Source organism: Mus pahari, chromosome 2, assembly GCF_900095145.1.
Source record: "Mus pahari chromosome 2, PAHARI_EIJ_v1.1, whole genome shotgun sequence".
Lineage (NCBI taxonomy): Eukaryota > Metazoa > Chordata > Mammalia > Rodentia > Muridae > Mus > Mus pahari.
The window spans coordinates 91,345,225-91,357,083 of record NC_034591.1 but is presented as its reverse complement, the minus strand read 5'-3'; the positions used below and the strand labels follow the sequence as shown (position 1 = coordinate 91,357,083).

Below are 11,859 nucleotides of genomic sequence, written 5' to 3'. Positions count from 1 at the left end.
CTCTCTCTCTCTCTCTCTCTCTCTCTGTGTTTCAAAAGTGAATAGCAACTTGTTAGGTGAAGGACAAGTGACTAAATGTCAAGGCTTGTAATAGATAAAAGAACTTGTTCAGGTTCTGGATGAACTCATCCACCATAAGGCAGTGCTGCATTTTTTTTTTTCCTCCTTTCTCAAGAGCAAAGGGGAGAGTAGCATTCTGTAGCTCTATCCGGAGAGTGTAGGGAGGATTGAATTACAATACATGAATTTACATGAGAAATCATTTTTTTATCAAACATGAATGCTTAAGATGAAAGATTAAGACATTATGCACCCAAAGAAAGCTAAGCTTCTTTAAAATAATCCTGTTAGAATGCGAATTTTTAGGATCTGATAAATTTATGAGTGTCACGAGACACTGGCCTGTCACCTGTATCTTCTGCTGTGTGCCAATCTATTCAAAAGAAGGGACTATGGTTTCTCAACCGTGTCTGAATTTACATTTCATTGCCTCTCTCCTGCTAAGACCAGCAGCAAGAGCAGAGAAATCTGACACCTGAAATACACTCCAAGGGCCTGTGTTAGTTCTTTGGGCGCAAAAAAACCCTAATGAACCCTAACTAGACCAGGAAACGGAACACCCCTGGGAGTCTAAGCCAAAAAGTCAGGACCAGGCACTTGAACCCAAAAGAAGAATGGGAGAGGGATGTTAGGACCCTGGTGGAGCAGGGGCGGGGCTTCAGAATGATTGCCCAGGATACCCGGAAGCGGAGCCACATGGACCGTTGAAGCTTAGCTGTTAGTGTGCTGTGGTAACATCCATTGATCTTAGAAACCTAGTGTGGCAGGATGGCATGCTTTGGACTCTATTGTGGGAAGACCCTATTGTTTAAAAATAGCTCAACTGAAATATATGGAGAGTGTGGGGCGTGCCCAAGAGGACAGAGAACAAATGAACAGAAGTACTGTCAGCCTTGCACGGACCCCCCGGAACTTTATGACTGGCTTTACCTTGGCTTCATGGCGATGCTTCCTCTCGTTTCCCATTGGCTCTGCATTGAGTGGAACGCAAAAAATAGTAATTCCAGAGGTGTGCTTTTTCAGCAAGTCTCTGCGTTATTAGAATGCAGCATGGCAGCTGTGGTCACATTACTTGTGAGTGATCCCGTTGGCAGCCTTGTCATCCACTCATGTCGGGTGCTGATGCTTTCAGATTGGTACACGATGCTCTACAATCCAAGTCCAGATTACATTACCACCGTGCACTGCACTCAGGAAGCTGTGTACCCACGGTACACCATCGTGTTTGTTTATTATGCTTTCTGCTTAGTACTGCTGCTGCTGCTCCGACCACTACTGGTGAAGAAGATCCAGTGGCACCTATACGTGTCAAATCAGCTGGAAAGCATGTACGCCGCCCTCTACTTCTTCCCGGGTTTGACCGTGCTGCAAGCAGTTGCAGGAGGCCTCTTATATTATGCTTTCCCATACATCGTATTGGTGGCATCTTTGGCTAATCTGGCTGTATACCTGGTTCTTGCCAAAGTAGAGAGCTACAGTGATCTGATAAAAAAGGACAGACTTCTCGTCCTCTTCAGCCAATGGTTCCTTCATGCCTATGGCTTAATGGCACTCTCCAGGGGGCAGGAACTTGAGCAAGATATGCTCCTTTTAACTTTGGTGCCTGTCCCCACTCTTTTTTACTTTTTCACTACAAAATTTACCAAACCATCACGGATAATCATCGAAGGAACCAAAGAACACTGAATATAAAGTAGCAAGGAAACAACACTTAAGTATTTCTAACCTTAAAAAGTAAAGAAAAAATTTAAATGTATGAGTATCATTCTGCTACATTTTTATTTTTCTTTATGTGTATTGTGTATCTGCATCAGTTATGAGACATGGGTGTACATGCCTGTGGAAGCCAGAAGGGGACACCAGATCCCTAGGAGCTAGAGTTTCAAGAGGTTGTGAGCCCATGATAATGGGTGTTGGGAACTGAAATCTCTGGAAGGGCAGTAAAAATCTCTTAACTGATGAGTCATCTCTCCAAGCCCAAAGCAACAGTAGACCTTCATGCTTGTTTCCCTTCTGTTGTCCATACGATGTTGTTTGACTAGCAACTTAAGGTGACATTTGGAAAAATGTGTGTGTGTACATGTGTATGTATACACACACACGCACACACACACATATACATATATATTATATACTGTATATAATCTATGTATCTGCTATACGATGTTGTTTGACTAGCAACTTAAGGTGACATTTGAAAAAATGTGTGTGTGTACATGTGTATGTATACACACACGCACACACACACATATAAATATATATTATATACTGTATATAATCTATGTATCTACTATATATACTATAGTATATGCTATGTAATATATACTATGTACTACACTAGAATCCTGCTAGGAAGTTTGAGCTATTCTTTGGTACATAGTGGTGATTCTGTGTTTCTACTAATGGGAGTATCCCATCTTCTTACGAAGACCCTTAACAGTTAAAACCGAAAAGCCATAGCACTGGCTAATTATTTCATGTTTGCTCTGTCTCAATTTGGTTTTCACCTTTGAGGCGTGACAGTGGCAAACATACTTGCGGGGTGTGACAGCAAATACTGAAATAAGTTATGGAGGTTTTGCTGAGGTGTTATATTTGCTTTTACAATATATTAATAATACAGAAATGGAGCATCATTATATGCCAAGCATTCTGTTTAGAAGTAGGTCATTTGAAGGTGTGTTCAGATTATTGTCTCTGCAAATGAAGAAAGTGTATCAAGCTCGGGCCCTCACCTTCTGAAGCACAGGTCCGCTATGACTCTCCCATGCAGTCTATCTGATAGTAACATTAGGCTGAGAAGGCCTTTGTTAATGTAGACAAGCACTCTCTTTGGGGGAAGTCATGTATAAAACAAATGGTCCCAAAAAAGTGGATGGTACTCATGGATTCATAAACAGCAACTTGGGAAGAATGGCAGGGAAAAGGTAAGCTCAGGCTGTGGGAGAAGGCACTGAGAAACGCCTCACCAGAGGTTCCCAAGCTTGGCCTGGCAAACAGCCGGAAGGACGTTCTCCAACTATAGGATCCTTTAGACAGTTTGTCAACTTGCCACAACCTGTAATCACCTAGAAAGACTGCCTCAGTGAGGGATTGTCTAGATCGGGTTGGCCTGGGAGTGGGTCTGGAGGGCTTGTCTGGATTGCATTAGTTGATGTGGGAAAACCCAGCCTGAAAGTGGGTGGCAATGTCCCCAGTCCAGGATCCTGGACTGTGGAAGTGGAGAGACAGGGCTGAGCTCAAGAAAGCCAGCAAGCGTTCCTTCACTCACGGCTTTCTGCTCTTGGCTGGGTGTGATGTGACGCGCTGCTTCAAGGTTTTGCTGCTTTGATTTCCTCAAAAGGATGGACTGTAATCCAGAATTGTGAGTCAGGTAATCACTTTCTTTTTTGTCGTCTTACTCCTCCTTCTCCTATTCTTTTCTTTTCCCTCTTCCTCTTCTTCTCCCTCCTTTTCTTCCTCTTCTTCCTCATCCTTTATTCCCTTTATTCATCTCCCATATATCTCAACTACAATTTCCCCTCCCTCCTCTCCTCCCAGCCCCCACCACCTCCCCTTTTCCCCATATCCACTGTTCCTCCATTTCCCCTCAGAAAAGAGCAGGCCTTCAAGGGACATCAACCAAACATGACATAACAAGTTACAATGAGACCAAGCACAAACCCGTCATATCAAGGCTGGATGAAGCAACCCAGTAGAAGGAAAAGGGTCCCAAAAGCAGATAAAAGAGTCAGAGACAGCCCCTGTTCCCACTCTTAGGGGCCCCACAAAAACACCAAGCTATACAACCATGACATATTTGCAGAGGACCTAGGTCAGACCTCTACAGGTTCCCTGATTCCAGTTCAGCAATCAGAGTAGCTTCTTACAGCAACAGAAATGAAGCCGGGACAGTCCTGAGGTTTCTCCCTGTGTGATCTGACTCATCGGCCCTGGAGCAGGTATGAGGAGTCAATTTTTACTCATTCTGACAAGTGGTTTATATGACCTTGTGACCCAGGAATGACTTCAGGTTAGTCCTGAAAGGATACCAGTACCAATGAGTCCTATGCGCCTGTTAGGTAGCTCCTGGGCATTGAACACTCGGGAGGACCAGTTCCCTCCCCTCCCACTCCTGACAGGAGGGCAAGAACATAAACAGACGAGATAACAACAACAGCAACAACAACAACAAAAACAAAAATAAAACAACAAACACCTTTGGGATCAAAGTGCAAGATGAAACCTGTTCCCAGAACTGTTCGGCGAAGGGGAGAGTTTGTCAGAGCGCTGCCGTTCTACACATTTGCCTCACTGCCTGGGTAACAAGGTCCAACTGAAGTTAGCTATTTCATCAGTCTCAGTTCTAAAATAAGTGATTCACCCTCCTGAGAGAAGGACTAAATGAAGAGGTTACAGCAAGAGACAGAAGCATCACTGCAGTGTCACCTTCATCCTACAGGTAGGAAAGTGGATGTCTCCTTCCAGTGAAACATGAAGATAATAATAATAATAAAAAAATCTAGATCCCTCTTTATCAAAGACCGTCCCATGAGCGCATCAGAAACTTGTGGGTGCTACTAGAGGTAAAATTTCATCAGCAAACTGCTTCATTCTTATGTGACAAGGGCTGCAAATTGACTATAGAGACTTCCTTTTGGTTCCTCACATGAACTTTGTCTGCTGAGTAAAGTGAACATAACTGAGAGGAAGCTGAAGAAAAACAATTCCAAGAAGAACACTCAAGGATGAGAGTTCTTTGTAATAGTCAGCTTGACCTCGTTATTTTTGCTAATCATATACTGTAGTGTTTTAGCTATCTGATTAGCTTGCAGCTGTAGGAAGTTAACCTTGGGGAACTTTACAGCGAGTATGTGGTTTTCTTGTTTAAATAGAGACCCTGAGACAGGCTCAAAACTGTACTTGGGTCCCAAATACCCATATGTAGTTGCCAGTCCGCTGAAAGAAAGACTATTAATTGTCTCACAGACAGTCTCAGTAGTGTTTGGTGGGAGATCCACAACACTTGATTGTGTTCAATATAGGATAAGAAGTGATATGCCCTGTGTCCCTGTGTCATGCCTTTTCTTGTCATGTCATAATGGTTAGTATACTCTTGAACCACAAGCTGAAATACACCCTTTCTCCCCGAAGCTTCTTGCCAAGTATTTCATCACTGCAATGCAAAGGTGGCTAGTACAATGCTAAACCCAGAGCAAAGAAAACTGAAACAATGACACTGGACGATGCATCAGGCACACCCTCCCCAGAATTTGTAGAAAATGCTCACTGCCTTTACCCCAAGAGCCCTTCTCCAAGCCTTTGGATGAGCACAGACATTCCAAGTGCTGCCACAAAGCATCCGACCCAGTCCACTCTTGCTTGTGCTTGCCTATGTTTTTACAGCACTTTATAAGTCAGCCCTGCGCACCTGAGGTGAAGGCAAAGGAAACATAGACAACCTGAATACCAACCCCCTGAGATGCACCAAGAGAAGCCCCAGCAGTCTGCCGATGTGTGTGGAGATGGAGACCTGGGTAGAACTGAAAATGTCCATGAGCGAAACGGAGTCAGGACTGGGGAAAGCCTCAAAGTCAGACGTCATTTTGAAGACATGAAAGGATCTCAACTGTTTGTTCTCCCAGTCCTAATAATGTCCTGCTTGATGACTTCTTGATTAATGTGTGTACCTAAACAGGTTCACAAGCCAGCAACTGTTTTTAAGGCAAATCACCTCGATGTTTGATCAGGTACCATGCCAAGCAGACCAAGTACCAACCATGCTTTTCACAAAGTAAATATGGGTTGCCAAGATAGCTCAGTTGGCAAAGTGCATGCCACAATACATAAAGACCTCTATTCAATTCCCAGAATACACATGAGTGGGGAAAGCCAAAGATGGTGGTGTGCAATTATAATCCAAGTGCTGAGACGACAGAGACAGGCTAGCCAGCTAGTTAGAGCCTCCAGAGACCCTGTCTCAAAGGAATGGTGACAGCTTCTGGAGGACAACATACAAAATTGACATGTCCTCTATACACATGTGCACCTGCACAGGCACACACAGTCTATGCTTCCTGACTTCTCTGACACGTGCAAACATTTATCAATGTCTAGATTTCTCTCACTTTATAAGTATTCTTCCCCCATCCCCACTCTGTGACAATGGATGTCAAAATCTTCAAGCTAGCAATAAACCCAGTAAGCACAGCATCCTGAGGAACAGCAGGCCATGTGTCCCTTGAACTGATGACTGACTCCAGAGTCCACCGAATTTACTCCAGGAAGCTCTCAGTTAAAAACTAGCAAAGATGCCCAATATGAAATCAAATACTGGAGTAATAAAAAACAAAACCTGATGGAAACTAAGCTAATAGTTACTGTGCAAAAATGTGACTGTGGGTATAGATGAATCCGGAAAGGCTGGGAGGTGCTTCAGGGGAAAACCCAATGAAGAAAAGTGCTTCAGAATGTTTTTTCTTTTTAAAATTTGCAAGAAGGTCAGAACTGAGGGTGCACAATTTGTCCTTGTTCTCTATGGAGTACAGTAGCAGTCAGTTCACAAGAACTATTTTGAAGATTTCACTTTCTCAATAGTCAAAATTTCCATTTGATCCAGAACATATGCTTGGCATTTGGTGCCTTTGAATTTTTAATATATTTAAATGCAGACCCAGTATGGACTGCTTCCCTACTTAACAAGGTAAAAAAGAAAGAAAGGAAACACTTTGTTTCTCTGGAGTTTAAAATGTGTATTCAGTTTTTTTTTTTAATTCTACAAATCACTAGAATTAGCCCCAAGTTCAGGACTTGATCCCCACTTCCCCTCAAAGTCAACTTCCACAAAGATTTAAGTGTGAAAATCTGTGCCTATATATTACATGTGTTTTATTTCTTCACCCAGCATTTGTTTCCCATGATGGCTGCATCCCAATTTATAGCAGACAGTAGGTCATTTTTATTTCTCCACATAAAAGTCACATGACTTTTCATAGCCATAATATTTTATTTACCCAACATGACTATAATACACACCCCTGGGATTGATATCTTACCAAGAACTGCTTGTAACACATGTAGGTAGGGGTTGACAGTTAAACTTATTCTTTCCAAAAAACCCTCCCTCTCTTCCTTTCTCAGCTGTAGCCCCCATAAATAGTGTCTTGTGTCAGTAATTTTTAAAATATATTCTATGTCTCCTGCTGATGGCCGTCTTACTCCATTCCTTAAATCCATATTTAGAGACAGCAAGACTGCCACCGAGAGCTTCCCCATTACAGAATAGCAACGATAAAATACACAGCTTCTAACTGAGAAGTAAAGGCGCTTGCCTCAAAGACTGACGACCTGAGTTTGATACTCAGGCCCACGTGGTGGGGAGAGAGAACTAACTCCTCCTAGTTGACCTCAGACCTCCATATGTGCACAGCACACACACACACATACACACATATATACACACATACACACACATATACAAATACATACACACACATATACACACACACAAACACATATACACAAACACACACATACACATATAAACACAGACATACACACACATATACACACATTCACACACAAGCACATATACACAAACACACACACACATACACATATACACACAGGCATACACACACATATACACACATTCACACACATACAAATAAACAAAATGAGTAAACAAGATTTTTAAAGATATATATCCATATTTCTTTCCTTTCCTTTTTTTTTTAATCTCTTAAATAAACTTAAGGCACTCCCATATAAGATTTTAAACAATGAAACAGTGCTACTCAAGATCTGGAAACTCTTCTCTTAGGCAAAATTCCTCTGCATGCTGACACATGTCAAAATGCTTTTTTCCAGGGTGTCTATCTTGTCCACATGTTCTAGTTTATCAAGCAAATGATTTACAGGACTCTGAAGCACACAGTAAGTGAGCGTTGGGTGCTTGGCTGCACTCCACAGCAGTGATATGCACCTGTAAAGCCCAGAGAAGAGAGCAATCCTTCAGCAACAGCACTTTGCAAGGAAATAACTGCTCAGAACCAACTCAGTGCTAAATCTCAGCCTTGCAAATTCTCAGAACACTGCAGACCCACTGTTACACATTTCAGGGAAGGGGACTATAGATTCAGTGCTGTCCTGAGGTTCATTTGTGATTTCAGGAGTGCTTAACAGACCTCATCCTTTCTCAATGGCTGAGTCCTTTTCCAGACTAAAGCGTGAGGGTGTTTGTTCTTGAGATTGCTATTTAATTAGTTTCTTCCTTCTTTCATCCAGCCAAACCCTCTGTATATCCATTCCTGAACTTCTTCAAATCCATAGTCTTTCTTGTCATCAGTTGTTATTGTATGCATATATGTGTATGCATGTATGTATAAAATACATATTATATATTGTATATTATATATATACAATATATCTGTATATTGTATATACAGATATACTCCTAAATATAACCTGTTGATCTTTTTATTATTTTGTATGTGCATTGGTGTTTTGCTTGCACATATGTCTGGATGAGGGTGTCAGATCTTGGAGGTACAAACAGCTGTGAGTTGCCATGTGGGTGCTGGGAATTGAACCAGGTCCTCTAGAAGAGCATTCAGTGCTCTTAACCACTGAGCCATCTCTTCGGCCCTAACCTGATGATATTTTGATGGGTCTGTCTTCTGATAGAAAATATCTAAGATAAAAAATTAAAGCTTTTTTGTTATTAAAAAGCATTTAACTATTCTCCTTGATGCTTTGAGTCATACTGTGATTGTTGTTTCTGTCAATTCAATGAGCTCTTAAATCAACTAAGAGACATACCTCTGTGTGAGGTTGTAAGGGGATTCCCAGAAAGGATAAACTGGGAGGGTGGGGAGGAGATCTGTCTTTAAGAGTGGGCAGCACTTTAAGTCACTGGCCAGAATAGACAGTGCAACTTGTTTTCCTGCCTTTATGTCTTGTTGATAAACATCTGCCCAGTTGTCACTGCCGGAGCTAGTGCCATTTTCTGGTACCATCATGGTACAACATGGTTTCTTTTGTCTTCCAACGTGGATTAAGACCAGTGGCTCTCCAAGAATCATCAAGACCTTCCACATCAGATTTCAGTAACCAAGACATCCAGCTTCACGGGCTGAACATCTTTGGGGTTCTCAGCCTTTCCTTCATACAGTGTAGGACTAGAGGACTGGCTATTGGAATACTCAGCTCCTATGATGTAAGCTAATGTAGAACAACTCTGTTGTAGTATATATTTATTCTGTCGATTCCTTTTCTCAAGAGAAGCCTGATAGCACACCCTGATTTTTGACATGCATATTATGCAAATGCACACTGAGGTCCACTCCAAAGACAATGGCAGTTTTGCCCATTAACGGAGGCTTTACAAAAGCAAATTTTGTGGTTTGTATTTTAGAGCACAACAAAAGGTACCATTCGAAAATGGCCCAATTAAAAGCACCATGATAACATGTAAAAATGAATGCAATCCGCACTGTACCCAGTCAGGAGTTCTTATCCTACCTCACACTAGCCTAGGCTTGATCCACCACGGCACACAGTCCTCTCAGAAACCCACCTCTCTAGAACCTAGAATTAAATCCACCTTTCTCTATCAAAATGTATCCATCATCAGTCACTTCTACAGGGGGTCCCTGTAGAGTCAGAGTGCTGTCAGAGTCCAGCTGCTAGTTAAAATGCAGTTGCAGCTAATATGCACGTGACTAGTAAGGAAAGACAAAGGGTTCATTTTAGTCACTAACTTTCGCCTTTAAAAGCATCAGGCAATCACTTCTCAGCCTTTTGGCTAAGATCAAGTGTAAAAGCATTAGGCAGTTTAATGTACATACATAAACACATAGTGATTTATTACAACTCATGTTCGGGTAGGAAAATACAAGCCAGGATATTCAGCTTGGGTATTCGTATTCACCTCGTATTTGCTCATATAATGAGCAATGCCAGAACATGCTTCTGATTTTAACAGATGAGTTTTTCTACTATATAATGCTAGGTCAACTGTTAACCTTGTGGAGAGCATTGGTATTTGTCTTTAAGGCTTTTGCCAGGAAGACTGAATAGGACACATAAGAACTATGGACATAGAAGAAGAAATGTCTTTCCACAGAGAAAAAAAGGGAGACAATCTTTCAGGCCGGCCATAGGGGCAGATCCACAATAACCCTGTGTCAACTCACTTAGGTGTTTCCTCCAAGACATTCCCACTGGTACCACCCAAGTGTTTTAGGATGACTGTCAATAAACATTCTACCCTAAAGGAACCCCTGGGTTTTCTAGCTTAGTCCATGCCTGCCCCACTGGAGGAGAGGAATGGGACTGAGTTTATCTATTTTCTTTACAATTGTATAGTTTAAATATCTCAGTTATAGCTACTGAGGTGGACAAATTTTAAGCATGTGTGATACATCCACCTATAGAGACCATTTTAATTATTATTTGAAATTATCATATATATATGATAATATATATGCAATGTATCTTGGTCCTATCTACCCCCACTCCTTCCCTCAACTCCCTTGGGCCCCACCCAACACATCACAATCCCAACTTCATATTCTGATTTGTGGTATAACTCACTGAATTTAATTTGTGATGCCCATACACACATGGGTGTTGGATCATCCACAGTAACATGAATAGCTAGCTAGTTTAGCAATGACCACCCTCACAAAGCAAGTTTGTTCTTCCTCCCTCAGGAGTCATCAACAAACAACAATGCCTCAGCTACAAGAGGGTGTCATAAAACCCCCTCCCATATATGCTGGAATTCTTTTTATTTTATTTTATTTTATTTTATTTTATTTTATTTTATTTTATTTTTTATTAGATGTTTTCTTTATTTACATTTCAAATGTTATCCCCTTTCCTCGTTTCCCCTCCGAAAATCCCCTATCTCCAACCCCCTTTCCCTGCTCCCCAACCCACCCACTCCCATTCCTGGTCCTGGCATTCTCCTATACTGGCACATAGAACCTTCACAGGACCAAGGGCCTCTCCTCTCATTGATGACCAACAAGGCCAACCTCTGCTACATATACACCTAGAGCTGCAAGTTCCACCATGTGTTTTCTTTGGTTGGTAGTTTAGTTCCAAGGAGCTTTGGGGGTACTAGTTAGTTCATATTGATGTTCCTCCTATGGGGCTTCAGATCCCTTCAACTCCTTGGATACTTTCTCTAGCTCCTTAATTGGGGACTTTGTACTCCATCCAATGGATGACTGTGAGCATCCACTTCTGTATTTGCCAGGCACTGGCAGAGCCCCTCAGGAGACAGCTATATCAGGCTCCTGTCAGGAGGCTCTTGTTGACATCTGCCATAGTATCTGAGTTCGGTAGTTGTTTATGGGATGGATCCCCTAGTGGGGCAGTCTCTGGATGATCCTTTCTTCAGTCTCTGCTCCGAACTTTGTCTCTGTAACTCATTCCATGGATATTTTGTTCCCCCTTCTAAGAAGGATTCTGAGCTTCTGGGCTTCAGTGAGTGCATATCATATGAGTTCTTTTGTGATTGGGTTTCCTCACTTAGGATGNTATCCTCCAGATCCATCCATTTGTCTAGAATTTCATAAATTCATTGTTTTTAATAGCTATATAGTACTCCATTGTGCAAATGTACCACATTTTCTGTATCCATTCNTCTGTTGAGGGACATCTGGGTTCTTTCCAGCTTCTGGCTATTATAAATAAGGCTGCTATGAACATAGTGGAGCATGTGTCCTTATTACATGTTGGAGCATTTTCTGGGAATATGCCCAGGAGTGGTATTGCTAGATCTAGCAGTAGAACAATGTCCAATTTCCT

At 41.9% G+C, this 11,859-nt stretch overlaps 1 protein-coding gene across 1 annotated transcript; it reads left to right on the top strand.

The window, feature by feature from the left end:
• The first annotated feature begins 731 nt into the window (after positions 1–731).
• Positions 732–1,815, top strand: LOC110317274 (JNK1/MAPK8-associated membrane protein-like). Its single transcript, XM_029535612.1, has one exon. It carries the CDS (start codon positions 829–831, stop codon positions 1,744–1,746), a length of 918 nt encoding a protein of 305 aa, XP_029391472.1. The 5' UTR covers positions 732–828; the 3' UTR covers positions 1,747–1,815.
• The last annotated feature ends 10,044 nt before the right edge of the window (positions 1,816–11,859 follow it).